Consider the following 18,520-nt stretch of genomic DNA (forward strand, 5'->3'; position numbering starts at 1 on the left):
TAATAACAAACACAGAAGCACATAGAAATAAACAAATGCAACATACAGTGACACAAAAACTCTTCAACTGACAAAGTTAAAGGAATTAATCAAGAAGACTTTTTTTATATATACAACTTTTTAAACAGATTTTTCTCATATTATGAACATAATCTACACAACAGACAGCAATACAAACACCATACACATTATCAGGCTTCTATCTCAAAATAAAAATAAACATAAATAGATAAGAATAATTGGACATTTCTATTGTTTTTATGGTTTTAACATTCTTGAGCCCATTAAATGAACACATAATGTGTAAAATTATTTTTTTTAAATCTTGTTTAAGCGGTTTTTATTCATGTACACTGGTAGTTTTAGCCCTTTAGCCCATATTTCATTTAGCCACTTTCACTACTGTTTACTTTTGCTAGCCACGTCGTGTACGCGCTTACGTCACCGCCGCCGTCGTGACGCAGATCAGCACCAGAGGTGATTAGACAGTGCCGCCGGAGGAGCGCGCGCCTCCCTCCTCCCTCCCCTCTCCTCCCCCCGGCCGTTCAGTCTGACTGTGGCCGCTCAGCGACGCAGCAGGACGGGGCTCCGCTCTCTCACAGTCCGCCTCTCGGTCACAGCTGCTGGAGGGACATCCACCACCCGTGAAACAAGTCGAAAAGAAGAAAAAAGGTAAAAATTAAAACATTAAAACCGTTGATAAAGTTTTATTTAAGCGGGAAACCGACATTTTAACGGCTTGTTCTCCAACCGTAACTTACAGTTTTTAAATAACCGTTGGCAGCTGTAAACGTTAGAGGAAACGCGTAAGTAAAATATAAAATATAACCGTTAATACATAAAGTATTACGTAAAGTTAAAATAAAAGTTATTAGAGTTAAAGTTTTAAGGAGGAACGAGCTGTACAGACTACAGAGACGTTTAGTCAGGGCCGGAGAGAGCTGTGTGGGGGCTCAGGGCAGCTGTTGGGTCCCCCCCCCCCTCCAACAAACATGGAGTCTGCTGATACTCTGCTGTTTAGATCGATATGTCAGCTGATTGACAGAAACATTATTGACATTTTACAGCTGAAATGTTAGAAACTATAAGGTAAAAGTTTTGCAGATGAATATCTCTGTGTTTTGTTTGTCGGTTAATAGATACAGGGTCTTAAAGAGCGGGGTCTTAAAAAGTAGTATTAAAAGGTGATAAATCAATTTTGGGAAAATTAAAACCCTTAAAAAGTATTAAAAAGTCTTTTCACAACTTTATAAAGTCTTAAAATTTTGAAGGTAATTTTTGAATTAGCTGTCCAAGAGTTTGAGTCCTAAAAAACATTGTAAAAGTGTGTGAATTTATTCATTTTATTAAAAAAACAAAGATGAACCGATAAAATAGAAAAGAAGATTGTTGTTTTTGTTTTTTGAGAGTGGAGCAATGCTATTTGTTTTTTGATAAACTTTGCCTTTGATTTATTATCCTAACCTATTTTGAATTATGTTGTATCATAGTGGTCTATAGTCTTTATCACAAACTAAAACTGTTAAGTTGAAAGTGTCACTGATGTAAATGGTTACAGCTTGAAGTGGTGGTGAGGTATTAAAAAATATTGAGAAGGTCTTGAAAAAGTCTTAAAAAGGTTTTAGAATTAACTTCAAGATTCCTGTATAAACCCTGAGATAACATTTGTAGATTTGATCAGAATTATGTTCATTTTAGGCCTGGTATTATAATCAAACAGGAATGTTTCACCATCCACCAGCTGTTAGTCAAGCCTTAGTTATGGTTAAAATGTTCATTATCTATTTGGCTGCAGGTTTAATAAATGAAAAAGGCTGAAAAATAACATCTTCCATTGTGTTATTTAGTCCAACCGACTGTTAAAACCCCCAAACTTTCTCTTCACAAACAGAGAAAAGCAAGAAAACCTCACTTTGTATTTTAAAGTAGATTCACAAGACCTTCTGATTCATTTTCTTGTCAATAAACAGCTCTTTCATGTGTTAGAAACTAGCTGTATGGTCGTAGTTATAGTGGTGGTTACATGTTGTACCCAGATTTTATGGTTTTAAGCGTGACCCCCTTCAAGACACATTCCCCCCTCAGTGGTGGTTTAGCTATATATAGGATGTACAGTCCACACTGTGGTTTATTATCTGCTGAGAACTAAGATAAAGTTACAGCACTGAGGGCGTCCATGTTTTTTTATTTTATTTTTTTAAAATCATTTTTAAAAATCAAGTTCAATATTTTTCCTTCTGTGAATCAGTGCAACTAACAGGTTTTATCATCAGCTCTATTATTGTCAGGAAATGTTTAATATATAAATTACTGAGCCGCCACACCACTGCACCATGAACACACACACACACACACACACACACACACACACTGTAGTTTATTTTCACTCAGTCCCTCATGCTCCGTCCTGCTGGCCCAGATTCACTCATTAAAGATATCACACAGCGACAGAGGTGAGCAGGTCAAACTGTATAATGATAATATAATTGTTATTGGGCTTTTTCTTTAGTTTTAGTTTTATTTAGGCTATTTGCACCAAATAATCAAGAACAATTAGAAGAGGTTAAAAACCCTGTATGCTTTTATACGAAATACCTCCTGGAAAAATACGCACAGATTCAAAAACAGTTGAACAACAACAAAGAAAGCAAAACAAGAGCCTTATTATAACAAAAAGAGTCAAAATAAAATTATTTCCACCTGGATATGTGAAAAAAGAGAGGGAGAGCACCACCAAGCCCTGCTCCTACTGAAGGAGAGGAATGTAACAGTATAGTATAAGTGTGAAATGATTGTGTGAGCATGTATAGATTCAGTTTGATCTAACAATAATGTTACTAGGAAAAGAAACTAGTCTGGACTTGAATTTAGTTTACAGAAACAGACATGAAGCAAGATTCAAGACGTTTATTTTGCCGTTTCGTGCACAGACAAGCTGCGTACGGTAGGATTTTTAGGAGTAGTGGGAATCAGACTGAGTTAAAAAAAGTTAAAAAGTTAAAAAAAGAATTTAAAGGGATAGTTCACCCTAGAATGATATTTCGCTCATTATCTACTCACCCTCATGTTGACTAAGGGCTGGAAGAATTTTCAGAGTCCACCGTCCCTTCTCTGAGTTACAGGGGGTCTTGGTGTAGCAGTGCATGTCCATATAACGGTTGCAAAGGGACACCAGAGCTCTTCGTAAAAAAACACACACAAAAAAACATCCAAATACCTCCATGATGCTCGTATGTAATGTCCGTCTTGTATTGAAGCCCCAAATTGCGTAATTGTCCCGAAAAAAATTAAATAAGTCTATATTTTAAGCTTGTTTGTAGCGGAAGCTTCTCGAAGCTCCTCTTCCTGGTCCGTCCAAATCTCGCGTGATTTGCGCCGGCGTCAGTGCGGTTACTGCGAATCACGCGAGATTTGACATAGAGACAAAACCATAGATTTATCTAAAATGGACCATTAACAAGTGGTAACGTAGATTCATCCACATTAATATCAGACTTTTTTATAACCAAATACAAACTCCTCGTTGTCCCTTTAAAAGGAATAAGTCAAAGGCAAAAAAGACAGAGAAAACATCAATAAATAACTTAAATAAATGACATTGAAGAATAAAACATAGATAAAGCTGCCAACATATATTATATACACTGTTCCCTCTCAGGTGTTTTACTGCTCCACCTCTTTGCCCAGAAGACAAAAAAAGTTGCACACTCAAATATCCCCGACTAGTTTACTGTTTATTTCTCCCTAATGTGGCTTCGAACTGTGAAATGTCTGACCTTAACCGTGGTCTGTAGTGCAACTACGATTTAAGTTTTTGCTTGAGAATTATTATTACTGTTCATATCAAGAATGCTTCAGTGCCAAGAGTTGATGACACCAACTTGATGTTAGTTATTTTTTTCATATTGTTCATATGGCAATAAATGCAAACTCTATTTTGCCAAAACAATATTGTATTTTGTTAGCCTAGGTAATGTTGTCAAAATAATCTGTTATTAATCATTATAGTAACAGCCAATAGTATTGATATTTGGAGTTGGAGAGGTGAGGCCACAGCACCAGCATGTGGACGTACTGTGTTCGCTTGAGCTTTCGCTCAGAGTTGCTCAAGCATGTCATCAGGGGAGTTGAATTTCTGCTCAGGAGTTTTGAAAATTAGAGGGAACATTGATTATATACACAGAAATTTACATATGTGACCCGATCCATCAAAATGAGTCACAGTGACCCAAATTTCAAAGTTGAGATTTTGGTATCAATGGAAAGATTAGAAAATAAGCTTTAAAATGATACCCTAGTCAAAGTCATACATTTGATGGTTTTCGAGATGTGGCCATTTGAATTACGATCTCCTACTCTCTTATTCCGTTCTAAAACCTGAGAAAACTGCAGTTAAAGTTTTTGCCAGTGACTCTGGCATCTGTTCCTGTACCACGTGATTACACGCTCCCTATACGGTCCCTTGTTGTCATAGATGCAGCATTCAATGACCCTCGGAAAGCAGGGAATCTCACAATTCAGATGCTTTTTACAGCTCGTCTCTATCATAAACGCTTCAGAAGTTGTCATGTTTTGTTGACATTTTGTAAAACATGTGCAAGCGTGTACGTTCGGTTTAGCATCGATGCTACGTTCGGTTTAGCATCGATGCTACGTTCGGTTTAGCATCAATGCTACGCTCTGTTAGCATCGATGCTACGCTCTGTTAGCGTCGATGCTACGCTCTGTTAGCGTCGATGCTACTCGGTTTAGCATCTGTTTCTCTGCCCGTCCCTTCTCGTCATAGATGCAACATTCAATGACCGTCGGAAAGCGGAGAATCCCGCGATTCAGATGCAGTTTACAGCTCGTCTCTATCATGAACGGTTCAGAAGATATTTCATGTTTTGCACCGAAGCAACGCTCATTTTCAGAGGGTTTAAGTTGCAGGTCAACTTTAATCATCATTTACGTGCCTTTTCTCAATTATCTGGACTGTGAAACTTTGGGAGATTGTTTTTGAATGTCATTGCTTTGAAATTAGGGTAATTTTTTTTTTTTTTTTTCTATGGGTTTTCCACGTTATCAGCTGATTATCTAAAAATAGAACGTTGCGACATCCGACTCATTTTGATGGAACGGGTCACATATGTTTAAGGTCCATTAAAAAAAGCTGCATTGTTTCTGATTGGACAACATGTTATATTTGTGTTGAACAGGACCCAGAGGAGCAGGAGCAGGAGCAGGACCTGAGGAGGAGCAGCAGCCCACCTCACCGGTTCATCCAGACTGAGCAGGAGCCTGGAGGCAGGAGGAGGAGGAGGGGGCAGGAGGAAGAGGAGGAGGAAGAAGAGGAGGAGGAGGAGGAGGTGAAGGAGTCCTCGACTGGGACGACGTTACTGCAGTGGGACAGGAGGAGGAAGAGGAGGAAGAGGAGCAGCAGCTATGCATCGTTTAAGGACTACAGTGGCTCGGCTTCGGCCCCTGACCTCGGGACAGAGGGGGGGGGCCCACAGCCAATCACAGCTCAGATGGGGGCTGGGGGGCGGCGGCTTCAGGACGTTTCAGCCGCCGGCCGCCATCACTAGGTGCTTTAACGCCTCGGTGACGGCCGAGCCTTTTCTCAACGGCACCAGCACCAACTATGTGGAGGAGATGTACTTCGCCTGGCTGGAGAATCCCAGGAATGTGCACAAGGTAGTACATGTACACGTGTGTGTGTGTGTGTGTGTGTGTGTGTGTGTGTGTGTGTGTGTGTGTGTCATGGCTGCAGGATGTATGTATTCCACGTCTAGAACATGTTTCTACCGGCACCACCGCCGCCGGCACCACTGCATATAGAGAACAGGAAGTAACGGTCGCCATGGGACCTTAAAGGACAATTCCAGGCGAATTCAACTCAGGGGTGTATTTTCATATCATTTTAGGTCTAAAAGAATGAATCTGAAGATTTTCAGTTTAATGTCTCCTGTTTTGCGGTAGCTGCATCTGTCCGTGCATCGCCACGGCAGCAATGAATGGGAGTGGATGTAAGTTCTGCTGTTTAGGCTGTTTCCATCCCTCAAAGCCACAGACAGCGTCAGATGGAGACTCAAACATGCAGCCAGAAGTTTATTTACTTCAACAAGCCGACATGTTTGTAAAACTAGATCTAATTCAAAGTCTCCTGGAGTCTCGCGCGAGACCCAAGTTGCAGTGCTCGGTGTGTTCAGGTGCAGTGGGAAAAGCTACCGTTGTGTCATAAACACAGGAATATCAACTCTTTACTTGCTTCAAGTAAAAAAAACTTCTCGGCGCATCTTTGAGTAGCCACCTGACGCTGTCTGTGGAAAAAAATGTACACTTGAAGCAAGTAAAGAGTTGATATTCCTGTGTTTATGACACAAGCGGTAGCTCCCACTGCACTTGAACACACCGAGCACTGCAACTTGGGTCTCGCGCGAGACTCCGGGAGACTTTGAATTAGATCTAGTTTTACAAACATGTCGGCTTGCTTGAAGTAAATAAACTTCTGGTTCATGTTTGAGTCGCCATCTGACGCTGTCTGTGGAAAAAAAATGCGGCTTTGAGGGCTGGAAACAGGCTAAACAGTGGAACTTACATCCACTCCCATCCATTGCTGCCGTGGCGATGCGGGGACAGACGCAACTACCGCAAAACAGGAGACATTAAACTGAAAATCTTCAGATTCCTTCTTTTAGACCTAAAATGATAGAAAAATACACCCCTGAGTTGAATTCGCCTGGAATTGTCCTTTAATTTGTGTCGCTACAGAAGGTACACATTCGAACGTCAGTTTTCACCTTCGAATATTTTCATTTTGAAAACAATTCGAATTCTGTTTGGATAGTGAAGTTCGATCTGACAGCTCTAGCAGCAGGAAGTAACGTCACCATGGGACCTCAACTCTGAAAAAGTCTCCATGTGAGTGAGCGGGAGTCAAAGTTTTATTTCTAATCCGATTGAATAGTGTGATGATTAGGGCTGACCTCCAAAAGTCGACTATTCGACGATTCGATTCGGAGGGGTCTGATTCGACTATGAACCTCGTAGTCGAATCTAACCAAGACCGTACCATTCTGACTATATGGGGGTGCCCACGGCTGCTGAGCATAAATTGTTACATAGAATGTCTTTTTTTCGTTATAAAAAGACTATTTTGATACAAAATCTGCCTACTTTCTGTTAATAAAGAGTTCAAAATTATGTGTGCGTTTAAACGGTAGTCTTAGCTTCTTACTACGTATTAATAAATCACCCACTGCAGTTGCACAATCAAATGAGCGGAGGTTTTGTTTTTTTTTTCTCAAATGAGCGGAGGTGAGCAGTAGGACCGTCAAAGTCACGGTACTCAGAAGTCACTGCAGAACACTCACGGAGTGGCAAAAAGACGAGAGGCAGAGCCGCCAAAGTTTAAAATCAAGGAAGTCTGACAGTCTAACTTTGTCAGCATTTATCATGCATGACCTGACAGAACAGCAAAACATTGTGAGGATACATCTGACTTTGACCGAGTTACATTCAAGAACCTGCTTTCAATCACGGAAAATAAATTAACTCCAGCGGTGATTTTTTTTTTCGATGGATCAGCTGTGTTTACCGTTTCAAGTGTTAATAGTTGTGATGGTTAGACAGATGAATTAGTCTCTAACACATCCTAAAGTTTGACATGTCAGAGTTTTTCAGAAGAGGAACTTGTTTTTTTTCCGACTTCCGAGTTGTCATGAACGCACCATAAGTGTCGGGAGTCACAGCTGTAATCTCGCTCCTCTGCAGCCTGTCTGTCTCTCTGCCGGTGCCGCGGTCACACTGTGTGTGTTACAGGATTGATTAACGTAATGTACGGATTGTCGAGTCCTTCTGACCTCCGTTTGTTTTGATACTACATGTTTTACCCGGTTTCTCTGTGTCCACGACCGCCGCTATCCTTTTTTTTTTTTTTTTTTACCACCGCTATCCTTCATCACGTTGAGGGATGAGGGATGACTCACAGTCCGAGCAAAAGGAGCGTTGTCCAGGGCAACGTAACATAAACGCATACCCTGGCTCACAATGGCTACTAAAAATCATCCAAAGTGTGGAAAATAAATAAAGGTATTTGTTTTACACCTAACATATTTTTGGGGTGTTTTAGCTCTTTTGTTTGAAACGGGAAAAAGTCGCAAATTTGCTGCTATCTGAAAAAAAAAAAAAAAGGTTCGACGATCAGTCGACTACGGCAAAATCTGACGAATCAGATTCGACTATGAAAATCCTTAGTCGAAAACAGCCCTAGTGATGATAAAACTCTCTGAGCTCTACCTGTTTAAAACATCACGGTTCATGAAGAGCAAACCAGCAGTTTGTTGTAAAACTATTGTAGAATAAAACTCCTTAGAATCCGTAACCATAGAGACTCCAGGTGGTGTAGGTGACGTCACGTTTACGTTTACAGTACCAGGTTAGTTAAATTAACCCCATCTCAAAATAAAAATAAACATAAATAGATAAGAATAATTGGACATTTCTTTTGTTTTTATGGTTTTAACATTCTTGAGCCTATTAAATGAACAGATAAAGTGTAAAATGATTATTTTAAAGTCTTGTTTAAGTGGTTTTATAATGTTAAACTGGTAGTTTTAGCCGTTTAGCCCATATCATTTAGCCACTTTCACCTGTTGAGGTCCCACGGCGACGTTACTTCCTGCTTCCGCTTCGGCTCTCTATGGCAAACATGCTTCAGTGTCATCCCATAATTAACATGATGTGTAGGCAGCCCCCCCCCCCTCCTCCTCCCTCCACACTGTTCTACCTGATGAGGTCAAAACAAACCCAAAACGTAGTGGGGTAAAGGTTACACAAATACACACAGTCAGTACTCTGTGTGTGTGTCCATGTTCTCAAACTGAAAACAGTCACGTCAGTTCACTGTCTGCCAAATGAAAAAAAGAAAAAGGATACGAATGAACCATCATTTATTTTGTCAACAAAACCTGAGCAGGAAGATAAAAAAAAAAAAAAAAAGTAGAGCTGCAACAATTAATTGAATAATAATCGATTATTAAATTAATCATCAACTATCTTGATAATCTAATAATCAGTTTGAGTCGCTATTTGAAGAAAAAAAGTCCAAATTCTCTGATTCCAGCTTCTTAGATGTGAATATTTCTGGTTTCTTTGTTCCTTTATGACAATAAACTGAGTCTCTCTTTGGTTTGTGGACAAAACAAGACATTTGACGTCGTCTGGTGGATTGAGAAACACTGATGACCAAACAACTAATCAATTAATCGCTTAAATAATCAACAGATTAACCGATAATGACAATAATCATTAGTTGCAGCCCTACAATAAACTTTGGACTCGCTCTACTATGATTCATTCGTAGCGAACAACACGTTTCATGTGTTGCATCATAACATCAACAAAAAAATCATGGTAGAGTCCAATGTTTATTATTTTTTTTAATCTTATTTAGTTTCGTTTTAGTTATTTGCACCATAAAAATTAAGGACAATAACAAAAACAGAAATGAAACAAGAACAGTGAGTGCAGGAGAAGTTTAAAACACTATATGGGTTTATAGATTAGATCAGATTAGATAGAACTTTATTCATCCCAAAGGAAATGCTTGTGCCAGGTTGCTTCAAAAGGAAATGAAATATAAAGAGGAACCATTAATATATAATAAAATATACCCTACAACAGAAGAAAACAACACAAGAAGAGTCACTGACTTGTTTCACTTGGAGAAGAAACCCTGAGCAGTGATTTAACCTGTCAACCTGAGGGTGTGTGCAAATAGTTCTAGTGTTAAAGGGAAAGTTCAACATTTTGGCAGATTGGCCCATTGCCATAATAATCCTATAGTCATAGCAGTAGGTTCGTTACTTTTAATTGTCGGTGCAAGCTGTTTTTAGAACGGCGGAGCAGAGCCGTGAGCTGCTCAGAGCTACGCTACGGAGGCTCATTATGGGATTTCTTGGTTTCCCTCCATCAAACTCATCAAATACACAATCCAACAACTCCACAACGCTCTGGTGGACAAGTTGTGAGCTGCACATTCACCACGCTATGAGATAATAACACAACGTTACCACACAGAGTTGTTTTAGAGGGAAATACAGAGACTGTTGATGAAAAACTGTCCCTGAAGGCAACGTGCATCAGTGGTTTTGCATGAATTTCCCTCTAAAACAACTCTGTGTGGTAACGTTGTGTTATTATCTCATAGCGTGGTGAATGTGCAGCTCACAACTTGTCCACCAGAGCGTTGTGGAGTTGTTGGATTGTGTATTTGATGAGTTTGATGAGGGAAACCAAGAAATCCCACAATGAGCCTCCGTAGTGTAGCTCTGAGCAGCTCACAGCTCTGCTCCGCCGTTCTAAAAATAGCTTGCACCGACAATTAAAGGCAACAAACCTACTGCTATGACTATAGGGATTATTATGGCAATGGACCAATTTGACAAAATGTTGAACTATCCCTTCAAACAAGGTTTTAGGGACGCAATTTAGAGGCACGCACCGTAAATTCTGACACCTGTGACGATGACACATCGACTTGCACCGTCTCAGACTTTAGGGGCATTTAGTCTCTGATAAACCTCACACATCATCACTGTGTTCTGTACAGACAGAAACGTTTTATATCTGTGACCTTGGGCTGTGTTTATTTGCACAGAACCAGGACTCAGTGCTGTTGTGTTTATTTCCTGTTACTGGCTCCAGCTCACACACACTCGTCTCACACTGGAAGCTCCTGTTTCCTGCTCAGTAGCCGACAACAGATGTTAAACCTGAAGTTTGTGTCTTTTTGTATTTGTAACAATCAGTTCCCAGTCTCCACAGTGAACTATCCCTTTAATAAACTGCAGCCCGGCTCAGCGTTCCCGAGCGGCCAGTTCTTATCTGGACCTTTACACTTTGCTCTCCCTCCGCGGTCCAAGTAGAACGAGCTCAGATTTACCATCAATAATCTGGTTTCAGCGTCAGTAAGTGGATTAACCTGAAGCCCCTTAAACGCCCCGCGGTTAGAAAGTCCCACTCTGAGTCGCACAGGTGAGGAAGTTAAACACACGGACACGGGCCAGGCTGCTCGCTGTGATGAGACAGAGTGTGTGTGTGTGTGTGTGTTTAACCCTTACAGTGCTGTTATGTCACTTCCTGTGAGCTCATGCTGCTCCACACAGCAGCTATTTACAGTGAGAAGTAGTTCAGGACTTTGATTAATGATCAATCAGTTTCTTTATTGATTGTTTATGAAATTACATGATAAGACTGTTTCCCAGATTAGATAAAAGTTTTTCCCACTGGTGCAGAAACAATAAATACAACAAAGAATGAACAATAGATTAAAAACTTTAAAAAAAACAAAAAAAAAACAGTTTCTCAATCATCAATCAATCAAATTTCATTTATATATGGTAGCACCTTTCAAAGCAAATAAATGCCGTTCAAAGTGCTTTACATTTTGAAAAAGTGTATACATACGTATATACAGTGTTTCCCACTAATTAACGAGAGTGTGGCGGCCCCTTCTCTCATCTCTGCCCGCACACACAGGTTCACATACAGACAGGGGCGCACGGTAAATGCGCTATATCCAGGGATGCAAACAGCGCGCCGAAAAGCGAAACTCGCTTTTTTCATGACCAATTAGGTGACTTGTGTGAATCGTTCAGATCCGAAGAGTTTTTGTTTTTGAGGTGGGGGGGGGTCTCAGCGTCTCAGCTGGGGTCAGTAAAATGTTTATCTAACAGGCTGACAGTGACAATCACGTGAAACTGAGGCGAACTCATTCATGGTCTCTGATTATACTGATAACAGCCGACCTCCAAAGTTGACGCGCGACATGCACGCTCGTTAAAGCGGCGCGTAGCCGCGTGCAGTCGGTGCGACGGCGACGCCGTTTTTCCCCCGTGCATGTGGAGCTGTGCGCCGTGGACATACACGGTTCCCTACGTTGCTGTGTCAGGCAGGTGTTTCCACGGAGCTCTGCCCCATTTCAGAGGTGAAGGAAGCCCTAGTGGAAAGACGTCGCCTCCGCCATGTAGAATGTGTTCAATTAAAGTGAAACTAACACATTATATAGGCCTATATGTCCATTACACACTGAATGAAACATCCCATGTCTTTATTTATTCAGTTTATTTTAATAGTAATAATTATGACTAACATTCAGTGAAGACCTAAAATTCAGTATCTCCAAAATTGAAATATTGCAAAGGATTTTTTTTTTTAAAGCATTTTTAATATAGAAATGTTGGCCTTCTGAAAACTATGTCCATCTATATGCACCCAATAATTGGTTGGGGTTGAACTACTGGAAATTGACTTTTCCATGATATTGTAATGTAATAATTTGTTAATGGTGAGCACCCCCCCCCGCCAGACAATTCCTCTCTTTTTTGGTCTATACCACCCCCCCCCCCCCCGGTCGCGCCATGGTCTCCTGAAATCCTGTGGGAAACACTGTATATTTATGAGGTGAAACAAGAAGAATAACATGGAGACTAATGCATGAAAATGAAAAACAACAATAAAATATAGAAATAGTAAAAAAAAATAACAACTTTTACCTACAATAAAATGTAATAACATTGAATAAAATAAAATGCAGGATAGAAATATAGGGCAAAATATAAAAAAAACACCTTGAAACAGGTGGATCAGTTACTGTTTCCAGCTGTTTATAACTTCTCTTTATGTCACTACGTCATATACTGAACGTCTGTCTCTGGGTTAAAGGTCAAATGTGGATTTCTGTGAATTTACACACAAAACGACTCATTGATGAATTTGATTATTGATGGAAACACAGTGAGTTAACTAACCCCCCCTCCTCTCTCTCCTCTCTCTCCTCTCTCCTCTCTCTCCTTCAGTCCTGGGACATTTTCTTCCGTAACGCCAACGCCGGCGCTCCCCCCGGTGTGGCCTACCAGAGCCCCCCTCCCCCGGGCAGCTGCTCCTCGCTGGGCCTGGGGGCCGGGGGGGCCGGGGGGGGCCGGGCCCTGGTGGGGGGGGGGGCTCGGCCCCACGTGGAGAAGCTGGTGGAGGATCATCTGGCCGTGCAGACGCTGATCAGAGCATACCAGGTAAACACACACAGACAGGACAAGATATTCCTCCTCTGGGATGAGATGAGATAAGGAAGAACAAACAGATCTGAACACACACACACACACACACACACACACACACACACACACACACACACACACACACACACACACACACACACACACACACACACACACACACACACACACACACACTGCTGTTTTATCACCTGAGTGGAGAATCAGAGTTATAGAGGAGTCTCTGATCTCTCTCTTTAATCTTCCTGATTAGGGATGTCATGTCACTGTGACTTGTTTTCACAATTAATCGCGGTTTTAAAGAGGAACTCTGTAGGATTTCCACCTTAACTCTTTAGGATTTCCACCTTAACTGCCCGTTTTTACCAACAGTTTGTCTCAAAGGGCTTTACATCCCATCATAACAACATCCTCTGCACTTAGACCCTCACATCCACTGAGGAAAAACTCCATAGAAAACTCTTTTAACAGGGAATGTTACAGTAAAAGGGATGATGATGATGATCCCTCACCCAGGACGGACAGACGTGCAATAGATGTTGTAATTAAGAAATTAATAATAATAAGAAGAACTAAAAAATAAACGCAAACATTTGGTTTAGACGACAATTAATGACTTTAATATTTCAAACATTTCCCCTGATCAGTGACGGGAATAACAGCGTTATAGATGAAATGCTCCGTTACTTGACTCAAGAAGTGGCGTCACAAAATAATAGCACAGTAGTACGTTATATACACGTTTGTTTCAGTCCATCAACTGGTCAGACAAAAGTTTGACATGTTAAAGCATTTTATAAAAAAAAAAAAAAAAAAGGAACAATAATTACCTTTCCTGGTAATTAGTTACTTTTATAATGTAGTGACTCATTGCATTGTATTGTATTGCTTTGTGTTTTGTTTTGTTTTATATTTTGTCTATTATACTTAAAGCAGATAACAGGATAACAGCGGCACGGCCGTTTCGGCTAATGCTGTGTTCAAGGCAGGCTTTTGAAACCGTAAGTTACAGCTTCTAGTCACAACTACGACTTGGTAGCGTTCCAGGTAACCCGTAGCTCGTGTTTTTACCGTCCTGTTGTCTGTGAAAGTTCCCTATAACGGCCACTCGTAACTTCCGACCCGTGAACTCGTACCAGATCGAACTGGTATGACTTCACAGGAAGGAAAAACACAAAGTACGAGTTTCCTTGAACGCACCATGAGTTAGCAGCCCCCGCCCTTGTCAGGCATCAATTGGTCCTCGTGCTACGTCACCACATTCACGCGCATCCCTTGGCTGCACACACAGCCCTTCATGCCGTTCTCTCCCCTCATTGGATAACACTTGTATCCCACAAGGAAAATTTTCTCCTCGGGTTACAGCAGAGCAGAGTGACGGAGAGACTCGTGTTTAGGCTGAAATACTTCATGTAAGTGATTGCTGACGGAAAATAGGACTATTTAGGACTTATATTAACAAAAACATTCCACTGATATCTGCTTTAAATAAACCCACTAAACTAAACTTGGTTACTAACTTTAAGTTACTTTTTGGGATGTCAGGAAATGTGACAGGAAGTGTTCATCATAACCTGCTGCTGCTTCAGACTCTGACTGTTTTTGCCCTGTTACCCCCCCCTCCCCCTCCTCTGTGTGCAGGTGCGGGGGCATCACATAGCGAAGCTGGACCCTCTGGACATCAGCTGTGTGGACTTCGACGACGCTCCGTGCACCGTCGGCTTCCAGAACGTTGGTGAGAAACAAATGTGATCTGGTCCTCGACCCCCCAGTCTTCATGTCTGACCCCCCCCCCCCGTCTAATCCTTTTACTGTTTTTATTTAGTTTTCTACAGACACACACCCTTCAGTTCACACATCCTTATCTCCTCAGTGCCCCTCCCCTCCCTCCATCTGACCCCCCCACCTCTTTGTGAACACAGGATCGGCCTCTGGGCTTTATCCTCGACAACACTGGTTCTCAGACTGTTTTACATCAAATTGACACAAATTAGACCCCGCCCCCCCCCCCCATTGGACAAAATCTTGAAGCAAACACCAGAAATACACAAATATTTGTTCTTAGATTAAAGAATGTTACTTTTTTTAGTCAATGTACGTTCAAATTAGGGCCAGTGGCGTGAATTTATGGAAATATTGTAGGGAAATTTCTGGAAAAAAGTGGTAAGATTTCTTTCAACAAAAAAAAAAAGTTTAAAAATTATCTAGAAAGTGGTAAAATTTCTCAAAAAAAATTCTAGAAAAAGTTTAAAAATTTCAAAAAAAAAGCTGGAAAAAAAATTCTAGAAAAAGTGGCGAAAAATTTCTAAAAAACAATTCTAGAAAAAGTTGAAACATTTCTAAAAAAAAAAGTTAAAAAGAAAATTCTAGAAAAAGTGCTAAAAATTTCTAAAAATAAAATTCTAGAAAAAGTGGTAACATTTCTAAAAATAAATAAATAAATAGGCCTAAATAAAAAATTATTTCTCAAAAAAAAAAGTTTTTGAAATTCTACAAAAAAAGTGGTAAAATTTCAAGAAAAATTTGCGGACCCCCTTGAACCCTCTCAAGACCTCCCCAGAACTACTTTACTTTAATTAAACATTAATTAAAGTTTCTACATCAGTAATAATCTGTCAAAGCAACAGGTTTGTCTGCAGTTCTTCCTCCTCATAGAAACTCATCATGACAAATAGAAACAATGAGCTGAAATAGTTCAAATTAAAATCAAGTCTTTTCCTGGAGATTTTCTGAATGTGAGAATAATTTAATTTCCAAATCCTTAATCTCAGTTTTTTAACTAATTTATTACTAATTAATTCTAGCAACTTGACCCAGAGTTGTGTAGTTTATTAGTTTTGTCTCAGTTGTTTCATATTGGAGCCTTGATAATGAGTCGTGTTGTGTTCACTGCACTCTGTGTCCTGTCGTTCTTATCAGCTCTGACTCTGACGCGTTTATGGTTCCTGGAGTGAACAGATAAGACTCAGAGTGTGTGTGTGTGTGTGTGTGTGTGTTTTATGGTGGTAGTGTAGTGTAGTGTTGTGTAGCTGCAGACTGAATGTTTTTATTGTCGTCTTCATTTGGAGGATGGTTTTCTGCTGTGGACTCGTTACACAACTGATCCTGAAGCTGCTTTGTTGAAGGAGCTCACACAGTTAAAACACACTGTAAAGAGAGTGTGTGTTTGCCTCAGTGTGTGTGTGTGTGTGTGTGTGTGTGTGTGTGTGTGTGTGTGAGTGTGTGCAGCAGCTCTGTGTGTCATTGTGCGTGATGAAAAGCTCGGGGCCTCAGGTGATTGTGTTGAGCTGTACGAGGACGTTTCCACCGCTCACCGCTGCCATTGTTCACTCACACTGAGTTCTGCTTTGTCCCGGTGCCACTGAAGGTCACACAGGTCACAGCACAGGTCGATGTGTGTGTGTGTGTCTCTGTGTGTGTGTGTGTGTGTGTGTGTGTGTGTGTGTGTGTGTGTGTGTGTGTCTCCATGCCTCCAGAGCTCTCTCATTATAAAGAACACCTGTGTCACCTGACAGCAGCAGGTAGGACCGGCCCCTCAGAGTCCCTGTATATCTATATCTATATCACATAAAACATATTTTATGGGATGTGCCTTTCGTTTAGGCGGCAACGGCATTTTTGGGGCTTAAAGGGATAGTAGCATTTTTTTAAAGTGGGGTTGTATGATCTCCAAATAGCCCCTAAGTACTTTAATTGCAGTAGAAGACTCTCTACACTCCTCTCGTTAGCAACGCCAGCCCATAATAGCCCTGCCCAGAGATTTATAACATACATTGTTGTGAACAGACCCAAAGAAACGGCCTATTTTCACGACCTAAAAGAGGTTTTACCTGAAAAAAAAAAAACACATTTCCAAAAAAATTATATTATAGCGAACAATGGAACTGTGTTTTTTTTTTTCAGGTAAAACCTCTTTTAGGCTGTGAAAATAGGCCGTTTCTTTGGGTCTGTTCACAACACTGTATGTTGTAAATCTCTGGGCAGGGCTATTATGGGCTGGCGTTGCTAACGGGAGGAGTGCAGAGAGTCTTCTACTGCAATTAAAGTACTTAGGGGCTATTTGGAGATCATACAACCCCACTTTAAAAAAATGATACTATCCCTTTAAAAACACAAAAAAAAGTGAAACCACCCTCCAGAGTGGAAATCTTAAAAACGTTCCACTGTCACGTTCCCGTCTAAACGCAAAAGTCTGCTCACGTCGCAACGCATTTACGTCACAGGCATCCAGGCACCGGTACAGGAAAATAACAAAAAACATTTGCATCACCGTATGCACACAGATTTCCCCCCGAAAACGCTTGTCGAAAACGCAGAATAAAAAGTGAGAACGCAACGCCACTTGTGCATTTTCTATTCAGATCGTTTCCCTGTGAACACAGCCTGAGTTTTAACACATTAGCCAGCGGGTTGAGACTCTTAACCAGGTTTATTATGTAGCTACAGAGTGATGGTTTGCTAACTGGTTGTGTCTGTTTGTCCTGACCAGATCTGAAGCAGCTGTTATAATGAAGGAGCGGCGGCCGCGGCTGCGTTAATGTGTGTACTACATAGTGGAAACCCTGGTGTTTGTATAGAGGAACTAAAAAAACTAGATTTTTTTTTTATCTTGAGAATCAGCGGCTGGTATCGGCCGAAATAAGGCCGGTATCGGCCCCATACCGATACCTGGGATCCGTACTCACCCTCCCTATAGAGAAACCTGGTTATTCATTAGGGGTGGGAATCTTTTACTATCTCACGATTAGATTCGTTTCAGTTTTTTGGGGCTACGATTTGATTCAAAATGAATTTTCGATTCAAAATGATTTGATTCCTAATGATTTCTGCTTCAGTCTGTCGGTGTTAAAGGATCCTCATGATCTACTCCAGTCTGCTTTGCAAGACAGAATGACTAAAGTGTCTTTTTCACATTTATTGAGTTTTAAACATTTATCCATGCTTAGATGGAATTGTTGAAACTGTTGCATAAAAGCAATATCACATATTGCTGAAGTAACAGAATTGAAAGTGCAGTTAAACATGCTGCTTTTTAAATTGTAAGGAAATGGAGGCCGACAGCCGGCAGATTTGTTTCCGATCAATTTTGGGACATTTTATATCGATTCTGAATCGTATTAAATGAGAATTGTGATTCTTATGTGAATCGATTTTTTGGCACACCCCTATTATATTCATATTCCCGTTTACAGGATAAATACCAGTGTCCTGGTTTCTGACTGTTGCATCTTATTTGCTCAGGCGCTTGTGGTGTTTTTACTTTTTACAACACAAACCGCAGCAATTTTACATTTTAATATCGCGTTGCAAATATGGCTGATTCAAGTTATTTATAGCAACGGAAGTTAAACAAAGCTTGTCGCTCCAAAAGTATGAACCGTTTGCCGCCGCCATGTTTGTTTAGTGTCACTGCTCAGACTCTGTAACAGTGATTTACACAACAAGTCTGCAGGTTGTAAACT

General features: G+C 40.6%; 1 protein-coding gene across 1 annotated transcript in view; it reads left to right on the forward strand.

Annotated features, from left to right (window-relative positions):
* Nucleotides 1-5,417: 5,417 nt before the first annotated feature.
* Nucleotides 5,418-18,520, forward strand: part of LOC146976769 (2-oxoglutarate dehydrogenase complex component E1-like) — a 40,078-nt gene continuing 26,975 nt past the window's right edge. The window contains exons 1-3 of the mRNA XM_085792541.1: nt 5,418-5,676; nt 12,843-13,055; nt 14,700-14,793. Coding sequence (XP_085648667.1) covers nt 5,425-5,676; nt 12,843-13,055; nt 14,700-14,793 — 559 coding nt within the window. The 5' untranslated portion in view covers nt 5,418-5,424. The remainder of the gene's footprint in view (nt 5,677-12,842; nt 13,056-14,699; nt 14,794-18,520) is intronic.

The sequence above is a fragment of the Trachurus japonicus genome, chromosome 12, assembly GCF_045865225.1.
Source record: "Trachurus japonicus isolate A0001 chromosome 12, Traja_1.0".
NCBI lineage: Eukaryota > Metazoa > Chordata > Actinopteri > Carangiformes > Carangidae > Trachurus > Trachurus japonicus.